This window comes from Muscardinus avellanarius (assembly GCF_963383645.1).
Source record: "Muscardinus avellanarius genome assembly, chromosome: 22".
Taxonomy (NCBI): Eukaryota; Metazoa; Chordata; class Mammalia; order Rodentia; family Gliridae; genus Muscardinus; species Muscardinus avellanarius.
This window is the reverse complement of record NC_137808.1, coordinates 15,698,849-15,723,513: the sequence shown is the minus strand read 5'-3', so window position 1 is coordinate 15,723,513 and position 24,665 is coordinate 15,698,849. Positions and strand designations below refer to the sequence as shown.

The 24,665-nt window shown below is 49.0% G+C and overlaps 1 protein-coding gene across 2 annotated transcripts; it reads left to right on the top strand.

The window, feature by feature from the left end:
• Positions 1-1,633: 1,633 nt before the first annotated feature.
• CCDC174 (coiled-coil domain containing 174) lies at positions 1,634-23,543 on the top strand (the record flags this gene model as incomplete). Of its 2 annotated transcripts, XM_080718051.1 has the most annotated exons (11): positions 1,634-1,675; positions 6,761-6,865; positions 7,495-7,595; positions 10,000-10,058; positions 12,376-12,547; positions 16,501-16,596; positions 16,964-17,106; positions 17,701-17,795; positions 18,229-18,361; positions 21,648-21,800; positions 23,245-23,543. In XM_080718051.1, the coding sequence occupies 11 exons, from the start codon at positions 1,634-1,636 to the stop codon at positions 23,541-23,543; spliced, it is 1,398 nt and encodes a 465-aa protein (XP_080574177.1). The 2 variants fall into 2 exon arrangements, with proteins under 2 accessions (XP_080574177.1, XP_080574178.1); XM_080718052.1 differs by lacking the exons at positions 17,701-17,795; positions 18,229-18,361.
• Positions 23,544-24,665: the final 1,122 nt, after the last annotated feature.

The window sequence follows — 24,665 nt, the reverse complement described above, 5'->3', positions numbered from 1 at the left end:
CTGTGCCTGGCCAGGCATTCTCTTTTAAGACAAGCTCAGGAAGATGTAAGAACTTATTATATAGAAATACAAAACAAAAGCCAGGCGTGGTGGCACATGCTTGTAATCCCAGCATTTGGGAGGTAGAGACGGGAGGATCGCGGTTTACGGACAGCCTCAGCTACTTAGTGAGGCCCTCTGCAACTCAGTGAGACCCTGTTTCAAAATAAAAGATAAAAACTAGGGTTGGGGGTATAGCTTGGAGGTAGAATGCCCCTGGGTTCCATCCCCAGTACTGCAAAACCAAACCGAACCAAACAAAAAACAAAAAATGTGGGCTATAAAGTCGAGAAAACTGCTTTCAAGTCCCAATTCCACAATTTAATTATAATAATAGGGTGTGGAACTTTGGGTCAGTCAGCTTCTTGGGGCTTCCTTGACTCTAAAATGAGGCTCTCAGGGGGTATCTACTTCTCTGGACTTGGCGAAGGCAAGTTAAAACATAGAGAAATAAACCTTTCTTTCTTTCTTCTTTTTTTTTTGGTGGTACTGGGGGTGGCACAGTCTACCTTCGGGTTATACTCCCAGACCTATTTTATACTTTATTTGGAAACAGGGTCTCACTAAGTTGCTGAGAGCCTCACTAAGTAGCTGAGGCTGGCCTCAAACCTATGCGATCCTCCCGTCTCAGCCTCCCAAGCACTAGAATTACAAGCGTGCGCCACCACACCCAGCGAGACCTGTTGCTGAATAAAAAATAAAATAAAAACCAGACAGGCCAGGTGTGGTGGTGCAGCTCGTAATCCCACCATTTGGGTGGCTGGACCAGGAGGACGGCGGGTTGAAAACACCCTCAGCTTCTACTCAGTGGGGCCTCACTAAGTAGGCGAGGTTAGCTTTGAACGTCTGATCCTCCTGTCTCAGCCAAATGCTGGGATTACAAGCGTGTGCCGCCACGCCCGGCTGTTAGATATTCTTTCTACACAATTATCCTCCTCGTCCCACGTGACTTTTATGAGCTCTAACTTGTGAAAAGCGACAGTGTTTGGAATCCAGCATGTCTTCAAACAGTGCTTGTTTTTTTCTTTTTTTTTGCTTTTTTTGCGGCACTGGGGATAGAACCCCGGGGCAGTCTACCTCCAAGATACAGCCCAGCCCTACTTTTTATCCTTTATCCCAGTTGTGCTAACCACCTTTGTTTTTTGCTGGGAAGGGCGTCAGAGTCCTTGGCCCTCCCCAAGATGGCGCCATTCCCCGTCCACCATCCAATCTTCCCCACTCAACATGGCATCTGTCGCAGTGAACACCCATTCCTCCCTTCTCAAGATGGCGCCAGCACCCCAGCCCACTCCGTTTTTTTGTTTTCCTTTTTTAATCTTCTACCTTATTCCGGATGACCCTGGCAGTCAGCCTCAAGGCTGAGCGTCCTCTGACCTTCTATAAATGGCGGGTCACACGACGCGTCCCTACGGACACACCCAAGATGGCGGCGCCGGGCGGGAGGTCGTAAACGCGCGCCGTAAGACAGCGTCGTTTTACGGCACTTCCGGTTTTGCGTTTACGGCACTTCCGGTTGCGGCGTCCACAGGCTGACGGGGGGCCTTGATCCGATGCTAACAGTTAAGGTCTCCGGACTCGGCGCCTTAGCGAGACCATGGACCGGAGGAAGAAGCCTCTGGAAGTTACGGCCTCGTCGGTGAGTGCGAGGGTGGCTCGGTCCCACGGGCGCCAGGTTTCCGAGCCCTCCTCTTCCTCCTCCTCCCCCTCTTCCTCCTCCTCCATTCCTCTTCCTCCTCTTCCTCCTCCACCTCCCCCTCCTCCTCCTCCTCCTCCTCCCTCTCCTCCTCCTCCTCCTCCTCTCCCTTCTCCTCCTCCATTCCTCTTCCTCCTCTTCCTCCTCCACCTCCTCCTCCTCCTCCATCCCTCCTCCTCCATTCCTCCTCCTCCTCCATTCCTCCTCTTCCTCCTCCTCCTCCTCCTCCCTCTCCTCCTCCATTCCTCTTCCTCCTCTTCCTCCTCCACCTCCTCCTCCATTCCTCCTCCTCCTCCTCCTCCATTCCTCCTCTTCCTCCTCCTCCTCCCCATCCTCCTCCTCCTCCTCCCTCTCCTCCTCCTCCTCCTCCTCCTCCTCCTCCTCTCCCTTCTCCTCCTCCATTCCTCTTCCTCCTCTTCCTCCTCCACCTCCTCCTCCTCTCCCTTCTCCTCCTCCATTCCTCTTCCTCCTCTTCCTCCTCCACCTCCTCCTCCTCCTCCTCCCCTCCTCCTCCTCCATTCCTCCTCCTCCTCCATCCCTCCTCCTCCTCCTCCATTCCTCCTCCTCCATTCCTCCTCTTCCTCCTCCTCCTCCCCTCCTCCTCCTCTCCTCCTCCTCCTCCTCCCCCCCACCCCCCGCAGGGGCCCAGGCGTCGCCCCCAGGCAGGGACCCCAGGACCTGGCAGCCGACGGGGCGGGAGCTTCAGGAAGAAACTTTTTTTTTTTTTTTCTGGTGGTCCTGGGGTGTGTCACCCAGAAGCCTCCTGCCTCCGGGCTCCCTCCCAGACCTAATCATACTTTATTTATTGGTTTTTGTGGTACTGGGGGTGGAACTCAGGGGTTTTTCTACCTCCGGGCTACACTCCCAGGCCTATTTTATACTTTATTTGGAAACAGGGTCTCACTGAGTTGCCGAGAGCCTCACTCAGTAGCTGAGGCTGGCTGTGAACCTGCGCCTTCCTCCTGTCTCCGCCTCCCAAGCGCCGTGTCACAGATGTGCGCCACCACGCCCGGCTAGGAAGAAAACTTGTTCTAAGTGTAGTGCATATAATATTTTGTGCCGGCGTTTTATATAAACCATCGAATTGAGCTGTCATGACTGCTTTAGTTTTTATTTTTTACTTACTTACCTTGTGGCGCAGGGGGTGGAACCCAGAGGATTTCTACCTTTCAGGCTACACTCCCAGACCTATTTTCTATTTTATTTGGAAACAGGGTCTCACTAAGTTGCTGAGAGCCTCACCGAGTAGCTGAGGCTGGCTTCGAACCTGCACCATCTTTTTGCCTCAGCCTCCCAAGCTCTGGGTTACAAGCTTGTGCCACCACGCCTGGTCTCATGACTGCTTTTGAAGATAGGTCTTATTAATGCCCCCCCCCCTTTTGGTATTGAGGACTCAATCCAGAGGCATTCTACTCCAAGCTACAACCCCAGCCCAATTTTATTTTTAGTTTGAAATACGTCTCTCTAGGTTCTGAGAGACCACTACTTGCCGAGGGTGCCCTCGAACCTGTGATCCTCCTGTCTCAACCTCCCCAAGGACTGGAATCACAGCTGTGCGCTGCCACAGTCCAGCACCCCCACTTTATATATAATGAAATTAAGGCTTAGGAAAGTGAAGCAGAGCCAGGCGTGGTGGGACACCCTAGAATCCCAGTAGTTGGAGGCTGAGACGTGAAGATCGCGGTTCGCCGACAGCCTCAGCTACTTGGGCCCTCCATAATTTAGTGAGACCCTGTTTCAAAATAAAGGATAATAAATAGGGCTGGGTGTGTAGCTCAGAGGAATGCCACTGGGTTCTATCCTCAGTGTCACAAAATAACTGTAATAATAATAATAATAACAATAATAATAATAATAATAATAATAATAATAATGGAAAGTGACGTAGAGTTGTCAGTGGTAGCACACGCCTGTCAGCTCAGTACTTGGGAGTCTGAGATCGGAATTAGGGGTAGAGAACAGCCTCAGCAATTTAGCAAGGACTTCCACAACTTAGGCCCTGTTTCAAAAAGAAAAAGCCTCTGGGATCAATCCCCAGTACCACCAAATAGGAAAAAAAAAAAAAATTAAACTAAACTAAAAACACGGTGTTTTCATTTTATCTTGCTTGTTTATTTATTTATTTATTTATTTATAGCAGAACTGGGAATTGAGCCCCAAAGCATTCAACCTCCAAGCTACACCCCCAGCCCTATTTTTTTTTTTTTTATTCTTTATTTTGAAACAGGGTCTCACTAAGTTGTGGGGGGCCTTCCAAGTTGCTGAGGCTGGCCATGAACCTGTGATCATCCTGTCTCACACTCCCAAATACTGGATAGTAAGCATGTGCCACCACGCCTGGCTTTTATTTTATTTTATTTTATTATTTTATTTTTGTGTGGTACTGGGGATTGAACCCGGGGGCATTCTACCTCTATATCCCTAGCCCTTTTAATTTTTATTGGAAACAGGGTCTCCCTAAGTTGCTGTGGCTGGCTACCAGCCTGCTGTCCTCCTGTCTCAGTTTCCCAGTACTGTGATTCCAGGTTTGTACCACCACGCTTGGCCAGCATCTTTCTTTTAATAGTATTTGTGTAGGTGGGAGCACTGGGTATTGAACCCAAGGGCATTCTATCTCCAAGCTACACCCCTAGTTCTTTGTTTTGTCTTGAAACAGGGTCTCCCTAGGTTGCTGAGAGCCTTGATAAGTAGCTGAGGCTGTCCTCAAACCTGTGATTCTCCTATCTCAGCCTCCCAAATACTGGGGTTATAGGCAGGTATCTTTCTTCTAAAACTCAGAAGTAGAATAAAAAATGTGTCTGGGAAATTGATGTAATTAAGAATGCTTAGAAGAAAAGGTGAAAGCTTTCATTTGTTTCTAAGGATTTAGAATATTGGGTTTTGGAATGAAACTGTCCTTTGCGTTATTGTCCCGCCAAAGCCGGGCGCGGTGGCGCACGCTTGTCATCCCGGCATTCGGGAGGCTGAGCCCAGAGGATCGCGGTTCGCGGACAGCCTCAGCTACTTAGTGAGCCCCTCGGCAACTCAGTGAGACCCTGTTTCAAAATAAAGAATAAAAAATAGGTCAGGGGGTGTAACTCAGAGGTAGAATGCTTCTGGGTTTCATCCACAGACTTGCAAAAAAAAAAAAAAAAGTCCCTGCCAAAGTCACTTTTTTGTGCATATACTGGGGATTGAACCCAGTGGCATTCTACCTTTGAGCTACACTCCCAACCCTATTTTATTTTGCAGTAGAGTCTTGGCCTCAAGCTGGTGATAATCTTATCGTCTCCCAAAGTGCTGGGATTATAGACGGCCCCCGACACACTTGGCCCTTCTTGCCCATTTTTGGACTATGTGATTCAACTAAACCTATTGTTTCTAGAACAGGATAAATCAAATTTGGAGCTATACATATCGTTTTGTTCAACCTACTTTATTTCTACTTGCTCAGCTCAAACTTTTTATGTGTGTGGTATTGGGATAGAACCCAGAGGCATTCGTCCTCCAAGCTACACCCCAGCCCTATTTTTTATTCTTTAGTCTTTTTTTTTTTTTTTTTTTTTCGGATCTGGGGATGGAACCCAGGGTCATTCGACCTCTGAGCTACACCCCCTGCCCTATTTTTAATTCTTTATTTTGAAACCGGGTCTCACTGAATTGCAGAGGGCCTCGCTAAGTAGCTGAGGCTGGCCGCGAACCACGATCCTCCTGTCTCAGCCTCCCGAATGCCGGGATGACAAGCGTGCGCCACCACGCCCGGCTAGTCTTTATTTTTTGAAACAGGGTCTCACTGAGTTGCAGAGGGCCTCACTAAGTAGCTGAGGCTGCCCGTGAACCATGATCCTCCTGTCTCAGCCTCCCAAATGCTGGGATGACATTCAAAACTTTTTTTGAGCCGGGCGTGGTGGCGCACGCTTTTCATCCCCGCACTTGGGAGGCAGAGACAGGAGGACCGCGCAGGTTCAAAGCCAGCCGCGCTAGCATAAGAAACCCTGTTTCCAAATAAAAATATAAAAAATAGGTCTGGGAGTGTAGCCCGGAGGTAGAAGGGTTTCCAGGAACCCCAGTACCACCAAAAAAACACCTTTTTTTGATCACTCTGACAGAAGGAAATAGATACCCTCAATGGACACAAAATTTAACGTTTACATGGAGAATTCAATGCAAAATTCAACTAAGTCAACTAGATGCTAGACACACATTTCAACTCGACACAGAAGGAGAGAAATACCCCCTTATCTGAACTTGGATGCGACTTCCTTCCACTCTGGTCATTTACTACAGTCACTGATTTGGGTTTTTTGGGGGGTTTTTTTGTGGTACTGGGGGTGGAACCCAGGGGCTTTCTACCTCCAGGCTATACCCCCAGACCTATTTTCTATTTTATTTGGAAACAGGGTCTCACTAGGTTGCCGAGAGCCTCACTAAGTAGCTGAGGCTGGCTTCGAACCCGCGCGATCCTCCTGTCTCAGCCTCCCGAGCGCGGGGATGACAAGCGTGCGCCACCGCGCCCGGCTTACAGTCACTGATTTTGTAGGTGATGGATGTTTCTCATCCGGTTGGAGGCCTTTGGAGGCAGAAGTGTAAGTCGCGTGCGCCTCCCGCTTTTCGGCGTCAAGTGCTAGGCACAAACGGGGTGCTCAGATTGTTGCTGAGTCAAAACATTTCTCCGTAGAAATAATAAATGGTTGTGATAATTAAATGAGGTTACCGCAGGCGGGAGCCGGGTGCAGCGCTGCTCAGGAGGAGCTGCGTGGCGTGCGTGGAATCTGAATCTGAAAGATGCAGGCTCCTCTTATTACTTCACCTTATCGCGCTTTCCTTGGCCAGAGGCAAGGCCTTGAGTTTTCACAGGTTGAGTAGAAAAGTAACCCATTCAGAATTGAATATGCCTTAGTCGGATTTTCTGTTGAATTCTCCACGTAGACGTTGCATTTTGCGTCCATGGAGAGCAAGCTAAAATCTTGCTACATTCACTTAGCAATCCCACCCTGCGCTAGAACTGAATAAAGTATATATATTTTTAATTTACTCCTGTTTTTCTAGTTGGTGGATCTTAAGGCAGAACTCTTCCGAAAACAAGAAGAATTCAAACAAGAAAAGCATCTAAAAGATTCTGGAGTTTGGGCAAAACCGAAGACAACTAATAAGGTAAAAAATAAGACCTAATTATCTTCAGAGATTTCAAACACGAGATAATTATACTCTACTTAAGCTTTTTGAAAGTGTCAGCGGTGTCTGTGAAGGAAAAATATTCTTGTCTTGCATTTGAACAATTTGCGTGAAATGTCAAGTAGGAAAATAAGAATTATTATACTCTACGTCATTGCTACGTCTTTTGGAAAAGAACATGTTAGTAGGTTCACATTCTCATGGAAAATTACCTGTTATATAGATATCTTGTATTCAAACAGATAAACTGTTAGGTAATATAAAATAAGCAAAATAATCTGGGTCTTTAAGAGCTAGGAGTTGTTTTCTAACTTTATAGGTAATGGCATCTACCAGCCATTTTACTAATACTCTGTAGTTTTTGTTAGAATCTTACATTGTAATGACTCAGGAAGCAAAAGGTAGTGGAGACGTAACTCTCTTCAGTTGTATAAAGAATTTCTTCATGTTCCTTAGCGCTCCAGCTTTGCTTGTAGGATGTAAGATCGATGTCAGAAGATGTACTGATGCCTGTTGACCCCTAAGCGCCGATCTCTTTGATGCACAGAGAGATTTTCCCCCTACAACCAGGTGATGCTTCTATCTTGTCCTTTTGAATTACTCTCTAGAAACCAAGTATCTGGAGCAAGCAGAACACAGGAGTTTCAAGTCGAGCCGAGAAGGATGCTGAGCAGAAGACCGAGGAGCAGAAGACGTTAGACAAAGCAAGGTACAGTTAGTCTCTGAAAAACGCACTTGCAGCCGGGCGTGCGGCGCGCGCCTGTGATCCTGATGCCTGGGAGGCTCGGTCAGGAGGATTGCAGGCTCGAGGCCATCCCCAGCAACTGAGGGAGACCTTCACCAACCTAGCAAGATCCTAGCCGGGCGCGGTGGGCACGCTCGTCATCCCCGCGCTCGGGGGGCGGAGACAGGAGGATCGCGCGGGTTCGAAGCCAGCCGCGCGCGCTGGCTTAGGAGACCCTGTTTCCAAATAAAAATATAAAATAGGTCTGGGAGTGGAGCCCGGAGGGAGAAGGGCTTTCAGGAACCCCAGGACCACCAAAAAAATAATAATAATAAAATTAAAAATAATGCCGGGCGTGGTGGCGCACGCTTGTCATCCCCGCGCTTGGGAGGCGGAGACAGGAGGGTCGCGCGGGTTCGAAGCCAGCCGCGCGCGCTGGCTTAGGAGACCCTGTTTCCAAATAAAAATGTAAAAATAGGTCTGGGGGTGTAGCCCGGAGGGAGAAGGGCTTCCAGGAACCCCAGTACCACCAAAAAAAAAAAAATTTTTTAAAATTTATTTTATTATTTTTTTTGGTGGTCCTGGGGGTGGAACCCAGAGGCTTTCTACCTCCAGGCTATACTCCCAGACCTATTTTATATTTTATTTGGAAACAGGGTCTCACTAAGTTGCTGAGAGCCTCACTCAGTAGCTGAGGCTGGCTTCGAACCTGTGCGATCCTCCTGTCTCAGCCTCCCAAGCGCAGGGATGACAAGCGCGCCCACCACGCCCGGCTCTGTTTCAAAATTTTAAAGGGCTGGAGTGTGAAGCCCGGTATGGTGGCACACGTTTGTAATCCCAGTACTTGGGAGGCTGAGTCAGGAGGTTTGCAGGTTCGCGACCAGCTTCAGCAGTTTAGTGAGGTCCTCCACAACCTAGTGAGACCTTGTTTCAAAATAAAAAATAAGCTGGGCGCGGTGGCGCACGCTTGTCATCCCCGCGCTTGGGAGGCGGAGACAGGAGGATCGCGCAGGTTCGAAGCCAGCCGCGCTGACTTAGGAGACCCTGTTTCCAAATAAAGATATAAAAAGTAGGTCTGGGAGTATGGCCCGGAGGTAGAAGGGTTTCCAGGAACCCCAGTACCACCAAAAAATAAAAATTTAAAAAAAAAAAAAAAGATAAAATAGGGCTGAGGGTGTAGCGTGGAGGTAGGATGCCCCTGGGTTCAATTCCCAATACCACAAAAGAACAAGGATATTGTCTTGTACGATCACAATACTGGCATCATATCCAAGAAGTTCCACACTGATAAAATAATATCTCCTTTACGGTTGCCATTTTAGACTTTGCCCGTTTCTCGGGTACAGTTATGTCCTACGATACTTTAAGTTTAGGATTCAGCCTGGCGGGGTGGAGTGCCCTGCAGTCGCAGAACTGGGGAGGCTAAGACAGGATGGCAGGTGACATGCCTTGTGCCTGCCATCCAGGTGGCCCTCCTGACGCCCTCAGAGGCGGTACTGTTTGGATTTTCCATCGTCTCTGTAGGAACCGAAGCGTAGAAGGGTTGAGTCGCTCGTCACAGCCCTGTGAGCCGAGACCGTGCAGCCTCCGGATGCCAATACAAGTGGGATTGTCCATTGTGATTAGGTGTGATCGTTCCCAAAGGAACGCTCGGCCGTCCTCTGGGCTTCGCGTTGCTACCATTAAGATCTTCTAGAATAAAGAATTGCTAGTGATCTTACCTGGTCTGTACCCGCCAGCAAATAAATGTCGTCAGAATGAATGTGAGCAGACAGGCTGCTTCGTTGGAACGCGTTTGTATTTTTATTAGCAGAGTGTCATGAGTACATTTTTCGTGCTGCCTTTTAAATAGACATTATCAGCCTGGCCTGGTGGTGCATGCCTATCATTCTAGTACTTGGGAGGCTGAGACTGGAGGATCTTCGCAGGTTTGAGGCCAGCCTCAGCAATTTAGCAAGGCCCTCCACAACTTAGTGAGGCCTTGTTTCAAAATGAATAAAAGATAAAATAGGGCCGGGGATGAAGCTTAGAGGTAGAATGCCCGCGGGCTAGTACCATATGCTAGGTAGATAGACATTATCATATCCTAAGCGGGGCGTGGTGGCACACCCTTGCAATCCCAGCACTTGGGAGGCTGAGAAAGGAGGATCGTGGTTTGAGGCCAGCCTCAGCTACTTAGTGAGACCCTTTGCAACTCAGTGAGACCCTGTTTCAAAATACAGAATAAAAAATTGGGCTGGGGGTATAGCTCAGAGGTAGAACGCCCCTGGGTTCCATCCCCAGTACTGCAAAAAAAAAAAAAAAAAGAAAGAAAAAGAAAAGAGGGTGCTGTAGCCTTACCAGTCAGAACAGTTATAAGACCATTTCTAATTTTTTTTTTCTCTCCTAGAGAAAAGTTGGAAGAAAAAGCCAAATTATATGAAAAGATGACTAAAGGAGACTTTATAGGTAAATATAACGATCGGCTTATCCTGCTTTGCTTTTTCTAATTCATACAGATCTTTGCTCCTACACGACCTGTTTGAGTAACCGCGCAAATAGGGAGGAAGCTGTAAAATCAAATCGGAGTTTTACTTCTGGGGCTGCTCAGAGATGAGAACATCCACAGGACCTGCCGGCGCAGCGGCGGGCGTGGCGGTGTGGGGAGGGCCGGCAGGGCAGGGCAGCAGATTCTCTGCCTCAGGACACCTGTCGTGGTGGGGAAGGAGAGGGTGGTGGGGAAGGAGAGGGCGGCGGGAAACAGCCGCGGTGTAGGCCGCCATTGGCGCAGTGACCGCTGTGCCCGAGGGAGCTCTGGGTGTGATTGCGGAACTGCTGGACCAGGGGCTCAGGCCGTTTCCTGTTTTTCATTTGATTTCTGTGAGGTGTCTCCCGAAGGCCTCCCCAGTGCGGGTTCCTGTAACTGGGCCCTGGAGAATGCATTTCTTTCCCATCTGAATTATTTTGTGGCTTAAGTTTTTTTTTTTTTTTTTTTTTTTTTTTTTAAGCAAACTCTTTTTCTTTTTTTATTTAAACTTATACTTTTTTTTTTTTTTTCCCAACTGAGGATTAGCTGGCTGTGGTGGTGCATGCCTGTAATCCCAGCACTTTGGAGGCAGAGACAGGAGGATCGCAGGTTCGAGGACAGCCTTAGCAAATAGACTCCCAGCAACCTAGCAAGACTCTTGTTTCCAAATAAGAAATAAAAAGTGGGCTGGGGAGATAGCTCGAATTTAGAATGCCTCTGGGTTCAATCCTCAGTACCACACCCCCCCCCAAATAAATAAGTTAATTAATTAATTAAAATTAACTAGGGATTGAACCCTGGGAGTTTCTGTCTTCAAGATACACCCACAGCTCTTTTTATTTTTATTTTTGTGTGTGTGAAAGAGTCACACTGAGTTTCTGAGCCTGTCCTCAAACCGGCGATCCTCCTGTCTCAGCCTCCCAAGTACTAGGATTACAGGCATGTGCCACGGTGCCCGACTACTTGTATGTAATACAGAAAGAAGAACCAGGGGAGTGTGAACCTGGAGGCGGACTTTTGTCAAAGCCGGCAGGCCCCTCCTGATAGGTAGATAGGATCTGGGTTTGGGCGAGGTAAGTTTGGAGCCTCGGTGAACTCCTCTCGATTATACAGTGGGGATAACACTGTCACCTGGTAGCAGGGAGCCTGTCACTGTTCAGTGTCACTCAGTCGCTGTTCTCAGACTCGCGCGGACCTCAAATCCAGTGTGAAGAAGCGTCACATAACACCGTTTGTGAGTGCGTGCGCGCGTGCGCAACCCTGGCTCTCACCTGTCTGAGCGGTGGCTCTCACCTAGAAAAGACCTCTTCCTCCTGAAGTCCGACCTGAGACGCTTTCTGTATGGCAGTAGTACAGCCAGGGCTAAGCGCGTGGCCCGTAGCAAGGCCAGCCGCCCTGGTCTGCGAGGAAAGCTTCCTGCTTCTGCAGCATGCGATTGGCCCTGAGCTGCTACCCGCCCGACGCTGTGTTCAGACAGCTTTCTGAGATGGTATGGCTCGCTCAGATAATATATTGGTAGGGCAGCAGAAACTATAGGCTTTAATTTGTTTTGGTAGTGGGGCTTGAACTTAGAGCTATTGTACCTCCAGACTACATCCTCAGCCCTATTTTAAATTTTTTTTATTTATTTTTTATTTAATTTTATTTTTTGGTGGTACCGGGGTTCCTGGAGGCCCTTCTACCTCCAGGCTACACTCCCAGACCTATTTTATATATATTTTTTGGAAGGTCTCCTAAGCCAGCGCGCGCGGCTGGCTTCGAACCTGCGCGATCCTCCTGTCTCCGCCTCCCAAGCGCGGGGATGACAAGCGTGCGCCACCACACCTAGCTTAAATTTTATTTATTTATTTTTGTGGTACTAGGGATCGAACCCAGGGACATTCTACCTCCCAGCTACACCCCCAGCCCTCTTTTTATTCTTTATTTTGAAACGGTCTCACTAAGTTGCGGAGGGCCTCACTAAGTACCTGAGTCTGGCTGCGAACCTGTGATCCTCCTGTCTCAGCCTCACAAGCACTGGGATACCAAGCGTGCGCCACCACGCCCGGCTCTGGCTTTTTAAAGCTGTTTTGTGTGTGTGTGGTCCTTGTTGCCAGTGGCCTCCTGAGAGCTTCCCCGTCAGGGCTGGGCCTTGCGTGACGTGCGTCTTCCTGGGTGGACGCTTTGGTGGTACGTTGCCAGGGCAGTGGAGCCGCAGGCAGCACCACGCGGGCTTTTCTCCTTAATGTCAAGAGTCTGAAACTGATGTCTGTGTCTCAGATGAAGAAGTGGAAGATATGTACCTCGTGGATTTCACACAGAAGATCATTGACAAGCGCAAAGAAATGGAGGCTTTGGGTGCCAGTCGAGCAGCCCAGAAGGCAGGAGAAACAGACGATGAAGATTTTCCCGAGGGAGACATACCCTCTCCGCAGGACCCCAGTGAAGAGTGGTGGGTAGCATCACGGGCTGGCCGGGTTGCGCGTGCCTGTCACCCCAGGACTTGGCGGCTGACCAGGTTTCAATATACCGAGGCCCTCCAGCTTTTTTTTGGGGGGGGGGGCGGTGGGGGGGTTCCTGGAAACCCTTCTACCTCCGGGCTACACTCCCAGACCTATTTTATTATTTTTATTTGGAAACAGGGTCTCTTAAGCCAGGGCGCCTGGCTTCGAACCTGCGCGATCCTCCTGTCTCTGCCTCCCAGGCTCGGGGATGACAAGCGTGCGCCGCCACGCCCGGCCTGCCCTCAACTCTTACAAGTAGTGAGAGTATTTTGAACTACCCAAAAACTGCTCTCTGGAGCATAAGCAGACTTTTTTTTTTCCTTTGTGGTACCAGAAATTGAAACCAGAGGCCTTCTACCTCTGGGCTGTACGCCCACTCCTATTTTATATTTTATTTGGAAGCCGGGCATTTGCAGTTTAAGCATCTCGGTTTGCAGACAGCCTCAGCTACTTAGTGAGGCCCTTGCAACTCAGTGAGACCCTGTTTCAAAATAAAGAATAAAAAAATACGGCTGGGGTATGGCTCAGAGGTAGAATGCTCCGGAGTTCCATCCCCAGTACCACATGAATAAATAAATAAAATATAATTTATTTGGAAACGGGGTCTCACTAGGTTACTGAGAGCCTCACTAAGCTGCTGAGACTGGCTTCAAACCTGCGCTATTCTCCCGTCTCAGCCTCCCGAGTACTGAGATTACAAGCTTGTGCCACCACACCCGGCTAAGCAGACATTTTATAAAAGTTTGTTATTGAAACTTCCCTAAATTTTGCCTAGAAGTAGGTAAGTATGAGAAACCAAGCCAGTCTTTGCTTTACCCAGACACCCACGAATCAACGAGAGACCAGAATGAAAACCCCATCCTACTGATTTTCTCTGAGACGTGGTTCTTTGCGCCCTTCTCCGGCTGTCCTTGCGATCGCCTAGCGGTGCTCTAAGGCTCTGACCGTCCTGGTGCCCTGTCCACCCACTCCCTTGCACGGCGCATGGGTCTTTTGTGGAGGGAGTGCTCAGGCCCTGCTCAGGACGTTTGTGGCTTTGTTGACTTCAGCCTTTGGCCTGGGGCGGTTGTTTGGGAGCTGGAGAGTACGCGCCCACCGTGGACGCAGAGATGCACACCTTCCTCTTACGGGGTGTCCGCCTTGGTCCAGCGGTGCGGTTCTCACTGGGATGAAACAGGCCTCTTCCTGCTTTCTGCAGAAGCTGTGTCTAAGCAGTTAGGGGGCACTGCGGCGGGATCTGACCGCATCTGTGAGGGACCTGGAGAGAAGGGCGTGCTGTATGTGCGAGCCTTTCTTCATCACTTCTAATTTAAGTGGCCGCTTCCTTATCTGAACATGGGTAGCATTTAATAGATTTCCTGCCTTTTGGAGCTTACCTTTTTTTTTTTTTGGTGGTGGGGGTATCATACTGGGGATTCCGCCCAGGGACATTCTACCTCCAAGCTATGCCCCCAGCCCTCTTTTCTTTTTTCCTTGCAAACAAGGCCTCACTAAGTTGAGAGCCTCTCTTAGGTTGCTGAGGCTGGGCTCGAACCTGTGATGTTCCTGTCTCAGCCTCCCAAGTACTGGGATTATAGATGTGTGTCGCCACACATGGCTCAGATCTTACATCTTAGCGCACTTCGTTACCAGGAAAAGGTCGGAGGCAGACTTGTGGTGGCCTTTATTTCCTCCCTGGTAATGTGAGTGCTTCCCGGGCAGGCGCCTTACCCTCCCCAGAGCCCTTTGGAGAAGACAGGATACTCGGCTCTCTTTGGAATTACCCCCGGGACCTGGGGTCCGCCCGGGGCAGGGGCCCCTCGCATTGCTACTTAGCTCGAGCAGCCAGCCTTCCTCTGTTTGGATGGGATCTGTGTGTTTGGAAGCCTGTTCCAGAAACAGAATAGTTCCTGATTGCCTTTCACAGCAGAAATCTCATCTCTTTTGAAAGGTCTAATGTGTTTTACATTTCTGCTTATTAATGCTTGCATGATCACAAGCAATTTGCCCGTAATTTGAAGAGTGTGGAGGGCGTTTGAAGGTGCCACATGCCACCGTGTGGCGAAGGGAGACGCACTGCAAGCAGTTCTGACACTTTTTTTTGGGTGGTGGTTTTTAAACTAAGCTCCAGAATTATGACCGCTTTATAAAAGTCTTGCGGTAGCTAAATTCCAGGTGGTGGAAAATCTTTCCACAAAAATACTGTAAATAATTACGCAGACCAACTGGTGAGATGGTTTGCTCCTCCCATTTCATGGGACGAGGGGGAAGAGGAAGAAAGAAAGAATCTGCTTTCTGCAGGGGCAGGTTTTATTTCTTGGGATAATCAGTTGTAGGATTACAGTGCTGGGTTCCCACACATTCAGTTTTTTTTTTTTATTTTTTTATTTTTTTGGTGGTACTGGGGTTCCTGGAAGCCCTTCTACCTCCGGGCTACACTCCCAGACCTATTTTATATTTTTGAAACAGGGTCTCTTACGCCAGCGCGGCTGGCTTCGAACCTGCGCGATCCTCCTGTCTCCGCCTCCCAAGCGCAGGGATTACAAGCGTGCGCCACCACGCCCGGCAACACATTCAGTTTTTAAATCACAGGCTAACAGCTGAAGTCAGCATTGCTTCAGAAAAAAGAAACCGCTCACAGAAGCACAGCCCGCACGTGCTGAGTCTGCCCGTGAGCTGGGCTGCGGACGAGCGAGGCGCCTAGTGCCCCCACTGTGCTACCGCGGCGGGCGCGGAAAGGGCAGTCTCTGCCCATGACTGCAGAAGCCGGGTCCGCTACTACCCTGGGAAGGCAGGGAATTTCATTTTGCCTCCTGTCTTCCTGGCTTTCCTGTCTCTGCTGGCTAGTTTGGGCAAAGCTGACGTTGTTTGTATTCCTCCTAATTAAAAAGAATCTGAGAAACACTCTGGCTTACTTAAATGAAATTTCTTTGATACCAAGAATTGTACCAACGAGAAGAAATAAGAAAAAGAGGTGTGGGAGGCTGAGACCGGAGGATCGCGGTTCGTGGCCAGCCTCAACTTCTTAGTGAGGCCCTCTGCAACTTAGTGAGGACCTGTTTCGAAATAAAGAATAAAATAGGGCTGGGGGTATATCTCGGAGGTAGAATGCCCCTGGGTTCCATCCCTAGTACTGAAAAAAGAAATTTAATGGAGGGCACAATACACTTTCTTGTATGTCAGCTTTTTTTGTGTGTGTGGTACTGTGGATCGAACCCAGGGCATTCTACCTTTGAGCTACACCCCCAGCCCTACTTCATTTTTAATTTGAAATAGGGTCTCTCTTGCCGGGCGTGGTGGCGCACGCTTGTAATCCCCGCGCTTGGGAGGCAGAGACAGGAGGATCGCGCAGGTTCGAAGCCAGCCGCGCGCGCTGGCTTAGGAGACCCTGTTTCCAAATGAAAATGTAAAAATAGGTCTGGGAGTGTAGCCCAGAGGTAGAAGGGCTTCCAGGAACCCCAGTACCACCAAAAAAAAAAAAAAAAAAAATAGGGTCTCACTAAGTTGCCAGGGCCTCCCTCAAACCTGAATCTGCCTGTCTCAGCTTCCCAGGTACTGTGGACATGCACCATCGCGCCAGGCTTGTGTGTCAGCTTTGAACTTTTAAGAAGCATATTCTCGGTGCACGCCTATAATCCCAGTACTTGAGAGGCTGAAACAGGAGGATTGCAGGTTTGGGGCCAGCCTCAGCAACTTAGCATAGCCCTCAGCAACTGTTAGGATCCTGCTCCAAACTAAAAAATCAAACAGGGCTGGGGTATTGCTCAGAGGTAGAACAATTCAGTCCCTGACACCGCCAACCCCCTAGCGCGTTCTCAGCGGTAGCAGTCCCTCTGCGGAGGGGCCTTGGCAACGAGGTGTAGTTAGCACGTGTGCGGAGCCTCCACAAAGCCCACCTCACATCTTCTCGCTTTGATTTCAGGGTGGATTATGTGGACTCTTTGGGGCGGTCCCGGCGCTGCATGAGAAAGGATTTGCCAGATTTGCTGGAGATGGATAAAAATCTCCAGGGGAGGCTGTACGTATGTGCTCTGCAAACCTTGGCCCAAGTCTTTTGTTAAGGCATAAGAATATTGATTGAATATTATATTGAGTCACTTTTTAGAAGGCCCAGAGTCCTGCCTTCCCTCTGGTAGCCCGAGGGGCAGCATGGGAAGGAAGGTTCCGTTAACTCATCGTTGTGCTGAGGCAAGATTGCAGGACGCTCGTGTAGCACGTGTGGTGCATGATTTAAATCGGGAGGTGGTGGTGCCGTGAGCCAGGGGCCTCTGTCAGGAGCTGTCGTCTCCATCCAATAGTGGACCGTCTCTGTGGTCCAGCGGCCGGAGCGGAAGCGTTGCAATCTCTCCGTATCTGAAGACAGTTTTCGCTCTGTTCCCCGTTAGATTTATTAGTCCTGCTAACGAAAAGACCTTGTTGTCGGAAGATATGAGGAAGGAGCTTCAGCGCCAGCAGTGGGAGGACGAGGAAAGGGAGGCACTGAGGAGGCCCGTGGGGCCCGTCCACTATGAAGACATCCGCGACCACGGTACGCCGGGCTCCGTCCTGCCCCTCCGGCTCAGCGGTGGCAAGCAGGAGGGCGGGTTCGTAGAGCCACAGCCTGGCGAGGAAGTGGGAGCGGCTGCTGTAGAAATTCAGAGGAGGCCCGTGTCCATCTCAGAGCCCAACACACGGCCTGTTAATCCAAGAGCTCATTCCTTAAGATGAGTGAACTAGATAGCCATGGCCGAAAGGTAATCTTTTTATGGGTATCACTTGGCAAACAAGATGAAAACTTTTTTTTTTTTTTTTTGTACTAGGGGTTAAATGCAGGGACATTTCTGTCTCTGAGCTACATCCCCCGCCTTTTTAAATTTTATTTTGAAACAGGGTCACCAAATTTCTGCTGAGCCTGACCTCAAGTCTGCGACCCTCTTGTCTCAGCCTCCCCAGTATTGGGATTACAGGCACGTACTCCATACCCAGAACAAAAACTCATCACGGCTTTTAGTTTGCTTAGCTGCATTTTAAAAACTTGTATGAGTATCACTGTGTTTCTTTTTGTTTTGGTAGGAAGTTTGGCGTGACTGCAGATTACTGATGAAGGAAATCTAATCTTTCGAATAATTTTAACTTATTTCAGAGGCCCGGCAGCTTGGTGTTGGGTATTTTGCCTTTGCCCGAGACCAGGAGTTGAGACACAAGCAAATGAAAACCTTAGAGATGCTGCGTGAGCAGGTACAAAATGGAATTCAACGCCGATGTGAGGAAGGATTGGGCGGGCGGCTTCTCGTGGGGCTTTACAGCGAAAGGAAAATCCAGTAAATTAAATTAGAAATTAAAAGCGCTATTCAAAATGCTGTCGACGGTTGCACAAAGGTAATTGCTCTTCTGTTTTGGTGTTCCAAACTTTAAGATTAGAAGTGTTCTAATGACTGTTGAAGAAGTAACCTATGAAACTTGGGTCATTTGAAGCTGGTTTCAGATGGGGTCCTTTTGGGTGGGCCATGTGACAAAATGGAAAGTTCTTGAAGGGATCCAGGAGGAGAGGAGAGCTGGGGGGGGGGGTTGCTGGAGCTTCCACGATGCCCTGTGACCTCGCTGAACTCCGCCAGGCCTCAGAGGGTTCTTGGAGTAGCGCTCGAGACGTCTGACTCTCGGTTCTGTTTAGACAACAGATCAGAGGACCAAACGAGAAAATATAAAGGAAAAACGAAAGGCTATTTTAGAAGCAAGACTTGCCAAACTCCGACAAAAGAAGATGAAAAAGTCCAAAGAAGATGGCACAGAGGATGACGACACAGGTATATCACGGCTTCGGATTTTTACTTGAAAGGGAAAAGCTTAGTTCCAGTGAAGTCGCTCTGGTAGGGCTGGTGTGTGAAATTAGCCATTTAGTTTTTTCTCCATGGAAGCCAAAGACCTTTGAAGTACTGCCAGGAGCAATTTTTATAACCAAAGTAATACAGAATGGCTCTTTAGTATTTTTAGGCAGTGGGCAGGCATATTAACAAACTATATGTTGGATTTTTTTAGAATGGCACAGTTTAGTAACTGAGACTTAAGAGAAAGAGTATTCTAAGATAAAATTTAATTGTGCACATAAATGTTTTAGGGTAAAAAATTTTTAATTCAAGTATACAAAAATGTTTTGAGCTGTACATATTTATGAGCTAGTACGTGATATTTTGATACATGTAACCCTTGTATAGTTTTTAAATCATTGTAAACATGTCTGTTACCGCAAATATTTATGATGTCCTACAGTAATGCATTGAAGATTCCTTCTGAGCTTTCTAGATCTCAGCATGGTTGCGTATGGCTGTAGTTTCGATTGCTTATACTATACTCATTCTTTATTTTTCCTACACTGACTTTTTAGAGCATGCCGGGCCTGGTGGCGCACGCTTGTCATCCCAGCATTCGGGAGGCTGAGACTGGTGGATCACGGTTCACAGCCAGCCTCAGCTATTTAGTGAGGCCCTCGGCAACTCAGTGAGACCCTGTTTCAAAATAAAGAATAAAAAATAGGGCTGGGGCTGTCGCTTGGAAGTAGAATGCCCCTGGGTTCTATCCCCAGACCCGCAAATAAAATAAAAATAAAAATAAAAAAATAAAGAACTTAGAGATAGGAGTAGAGACAGCTTAACAAAGACCGGGCTCCAAAAGCTGGCGATTTGGACCCCTGGAGCTTAACAGCCGGCACTGTTCAAGGCTGTGGTCAGACTCCTCGTTGTAGTGTTAGGAAGTAAAAGCTAAGCTGTCCTAGCAGAGACTCCGTCACAGAGTGGCTCAAAGAAGACAGAACCCTGTTTCTACCCAGCACTTCTGAGGTGCCGGGCAGGCCAGTGGCTGCGCCTGGAGCGGCCACCCAGTCCCAGGCCCCTAGGCCCCTGGTGAGTTCACTGCCTGGAGAGCTGGCTCCCCATCCAGGTCCTGCCTGCCCCGGGGAGGAGGAAGAGGGGAGTGGGGAGCAGCTTCCTTTTAGGACTCTGAGTCAGTTACTACAACCTGTGCATTTAATTTTTGTGTGTGTGTGTGGTACTGGGGATGGAACCCAGGGGCTTTATACTCGAGGACCTATTTTATATTTTATTTGGGAACAGGGTCTTGTCACTAAGTTGCTGAGAGCCTCACTAAGTAGCTGAAGTTGGCTTTGAACCTGCGCGATCCTCCTGTCTCAGACTCCCAAGCGCGGGGATGACAAGCGTGCGCCACCATGCCGGGCCAACCTGTGCGTTTCTATCCCGCTGGCCAGAGCTCGGTCCCCTGGGCTGTTCCAAGCTGCAGGCAGCTGGAAGTGGTCTCTCCATCAAGAGCATTCTGTTTCCAGCAGGGAAAGGGGAGTACGGGTGTCTAGGGACCTAGAAAGGCCTCCCCAGCTTTCATAAACGCCTCGTGCCAAGGGATGGGCCACTTTCTAACTTCTGAGCAAACCCTCATTTAGCTTTGAAAAGAAACCAGGAAAAACTGAAAAAATGTGAAAGGCATCCGTCTGGTTCCATATAAATAGCGTCTCTGTCCCTCTGGGTTTTGCTCTGTCCTCTGAACGTCTGTCATTCCCAGAAAATACAAAGTGCCACCGTGGTTCTTTTTAAAAATCTCTTTTCTTTAAGTTTTTCAAAGTGCAGTCAAAGTGGAGCAGCCTGCAGCGCGTCCCGGCTCTCATCCCCGCTCCTCCTGCCTCGCCTGGGATTGTGGGGTTGTTACTTTGGTTGAAGGCTTTGGGAGTCTCTGGTCCTTTATTGTTTGGCTTGTGAAGCAGAGGCACAGGAGGAATAAATACCTGGAACCCCAGCCTGGGGTCCAGCCCTGGATCTTAACACTTTTTTTTTCTTCTTTGTGGTACTGAGGATTGAACCCAGGACATTCTACCTCTGAGCTGCACCCCCAGCACTATTCTAGTTTTTATTTGGAAACAAAGTCTTACTAAATTGCTGAGGCTGGCCTTGAACCTGTGATCCTCCGGGAATCTTAGCCTCCCAAGTACCGGGATTATAGACATGAACCACCATGCCCGGCTGTTTCTTGTGTGCCGGGGTCCAGCCCTAGCAGAGTCGGGGTTCGTGTGTTGATGAGGGGGAAACCGAGGCCGATAATGAAAGAAGAATGACCACACGAAATAAGAGTCAACCTTCTTCATTTTATTCAGGATTTGTTATAGTTTTTATACTTTATTTTTGGGCAGAAAAGCAAGGGCATAGTCATGCAAGCAGGATTGCCGAGGACAGTAAAAGTTATTATTTTCTATAAAGTTTAGGGCAAGGTGCTAGACATTTAAACAACCATAGTGTATTTCGTGTCACTTCCCAAGGCTGACTGAAACCTTGATCTTATACAGTGGCTCAAACTAAGGTCAGTTTGAACTTACTCTTTGGCCCAATAACGTTATCCTTGGGAAAGAATCTTTGCTGCCTGAGTCTCTCACAAGCCGCCGCCCATCAGTTTTAGTTATAATGTTTATGCATAAAATTCCAATTATACATATTAACCCAAATAATCCTAAAATAATTTTAAGAAAGAAAGGAATGCTAGACATTCTTCATGGGGGATCTACGCCGTTGCAGAGCCCCTGATCGAGCTTTCTCAAGATCTGCCTGATACGCGGTAGCCCTTGTGTGTGTGGAATTTTTGTGTGTGTGTGTTACTGGGGATTGAACCCAGGGGCATTCTGCCTCCGAGCTACACCCACAGCCCTATTTTATTACCTTTTATTTTTAAACAAGGTCTCACCAAGTCGGGGAGGGCCTCACTGAGCGGCTGAAGCAGGCCTTGAACCTATGATCCTCCTGTCTCAGCCTCCCAAGTACTGGAATTGTAGGCGTGTGTCACCACGCCCGGCTTTCTTAATGTTTCTTACCTGTGCAGGATTGCTGAGATGAATTTTCCTTCAACCATAAAATGGGAATATGGAATTTTCTAGGTTCTTGTTACAAGAATTAAAAGACCCATTGCATACAAATACTTAGCTCATTGCCTGGGACATGATAGGTGCTTTGTAGACACTGTTAACTACTCTTAGTTATTGAGTTAATTTTAGCATGTTTTGTCATTATTTATTGGTGTCTTTTATTTCCTTATAAAAAGCAGATGGAGATATTATCGGGCCTTTGCCACCAGAACCAAAGGCTGTGCCGACTCCCCCTCCTGTCGCCCAGAGCAGCAAAGTAGAGGTGATCATCCAGGAGAGGAAGGACACCAAGCCCGGGGTGCCGCACGTCAGGGAGTGGGACCGAGGAAAAGGTGAGGGGGCGGCTCCGAGGTGTACCCTTCCTGTCCGTGGGCCCTGCGCAGGGAGGTTTTCTGAAATCATAGTTGAAAGGTTGAAAATAGAGTCAGGGAGTTTAGGAGGGAGGTAAAAACACCAACCAGGTTATCAGAGACCGCTGCTTTATTCAGACCCGGCACCTTCCGGGAGTCTAGGGACCGATGGGCCATGCGTCCGGAGAGTTGTGCGTAGTCCTGACCAGCAGGCTGAGTCAGAGGCACCGAAGTTTTACAGGCAGGCTGATTCTCTTGTGGCATCTGTAGTCTCGTGATTTCAAGTATGTCGTAAATCTCGCGATATCTCTGCTGCTGGCTTCCAGGGTTCCGCCTCCTGTTCCCGCTGTGAGATCACGTGGGGCAGGGGAGGGACCCGACTTATCATCAGTATGATTCTGGGGGTGGGGTTTCCACTTTTGTGGTGCAGGGGATGGAACCCAGGGCCTTGGGCGTGCTCAGTGATTGCTCTGACACTGGCAATCCTCCTGCCTCAGCCTCCTAAGTACTGGGATTATAGACATGTCCCACCACGCCTGGCTGCTTTCCTTTTTAAAGCACTTGGAGGAAGTTTTAAATTCATGCTGTCCTAATGTGGTCTTACAGCCTTGGAATGTCACTCTTCAGGAATTACTTTTAAAGTACGTGATTTTAAAATAGTCTGTATTGCCGGGTCCAGCCCTAGCAAGAGTCGGGGTTCGTGTGTTGGTGAGAGAAGAGTCGAGGTCGTGAGAGAGACGCTGACACACAGAAGACCAGCTGCATTCTGCTCTATTTATTTAGAGCTTAAAACAACCTTTATACTTTCTTACCTGCAGGACAGAAAAAACCATATTCATGTGAGCAGGAGAGTTCAAAGGAAAAAAAGATTCTTTAACAGACCTCAGGGCAGGGTGCCAGACATGTAATGAATCATAGAAAGTAAGCTTTGTCTTCTATCACAAGGTCAGCTTGAACTTAACCTTTTGGCCCAGACATTGTCCTTGGGAAAAAATTCTTTGCTGACTGAGTCTCTCACAAGCCATCGTACACCTGTTTTAGGTAATAACGCTTATACATAAAATTCCAGTTACACATATTGATCCAAATAACCTTAAAATAATTTTTGAAGAAGGAGATGATGTTCACACTTCATGGGCTTCTATCCCCAGTACCACACACACACACACACACACACACACAGACACAAACACACACAGAGGGTTGGGGTGTAGCGCAGAGGTAGAGCACACCCAGGTCGGTCCCCAGCACCTCAGCAAAGGGGGCTGGGAACCCGGGGATGTAGCTCAGTGGCACTTAGGGGTTCAGTCCCCAGTACTGGGGGGAGGGGGGAGAAGTGTATATAACAATTGACAAAAAACCAATTGACTGTAAACTTCCCTGATTACTCGTGAATTCCAACAGCGCTCTTTCTTACTTTCGCTAGACTTTTCCTTTGGATACTGGTCGAAACGACAGTCCGACCTCCGTGCTGAGCGAGACCCCGAGTTTGCCCCACCGTCGGATTACTTTGTGGGTCAGAAGAGGCCTGGCTCCTTCGGGACGCAAACGTGGAGCAGACCTGGCCCCGCACAGGGGGACCCAGGGCAGTCTTCTGGCCAGAATCAGGAGCCCGGGCCCGCACACCCGTCACCCTCTCCTGCCCCTGAAGGCCCGGCAGCAGCGCCCAGGGTTACCTTTGAAACCCTGGACGACATGATTTCATATTACAAACAAGCCACGTGACCTCGAGAGCGTTCCGACTCGGGTTTGTGCTGTGGACGTGCCTTCCTTTCCCGGAGCGGCAGAGAGAACTTGAGGGACCGAGGGCCGCCTGAGTCCTGGGCTTCCCCGGGAGGGACAGGCCTCAGGCGGCTCTGTGTCCGGGACCAGGACTCCTCTGGGCCTGGCTGTTGATTTCTCGCTCGTGGTTGTGGAGGGCCTGGCCCCCCTCCGTGCGCTGCCGGCCCAGCGGTGACGCGTTCCCGTGATCGTGTGCGCTGCCGTAGACTTGCAGTGTTCTATAAAGCCTGACTGCGGAGCTTGGAACCCTGTCTGTTTCATCTCCACGTCTGACCTCCGAGCTCCACCCCAGCCCTATTTCTTTTCCCTTTATTTTTGAAACAGGGTGTCGCTGAGTTGCAGAGGGCCTTGCTACCCAAGTTCCTATGGGCCTGTTTTGTATTGAGAATTGACCTAGGAACATTCTACCTCCAACTACACCTGCGGCCGTTTTTACTCTTTATTTTGAAACGGTCTCACTGGGTTGCTGAGGCTGGCCTTGAATCTGTCGTCCTCCTGTCTCAACTTCCCTCCCACTGACAGCAGTCCAGGCAGGCCCACCGGCCTCACTTTGGGCCTTGTTTTGCACCAGTGTCTCCAGCAGGGGGCAGGAGCGTGCTTGCCTTTCAGACTGGTGCTCTAAAGGAGCACTGCTTCACAGAAATGCCACACAGAGCCAGGCGCCGGGAAGCACAAGGGCCCTCTGCGACTCAGGGAGACCCTGTTTCAAAATAAAGAATAAAAAATAGGGCTGGGGTAGAGCTCAGAGATAGAAGGCCCCTGGGTCCCATCCCCAGTACCACCAAAAAAAAAAAAAAAAAAAAAAAAAAACCCAAGCAAACAGTAAGTCGGGTGTAGAGGTGCATTCGTATAATTCCAGTTCTTCAGAGGCTGGAACAGGAGAACCACGGGTTCAAGGCCAGCCTCACCCATGTAAGGACCAGCTGGGCGCACACTTGTAATCCCAGGATTCGGGAGGCTGAGAACAGAGGATCGTGGTTCGAGGCCAACCTCAGCTACTACTTAGGCCCTTTGCAACTCAGTGAGACCCTGTTTCAAAATAAAGAATAAAAAATAGTGCTGGGG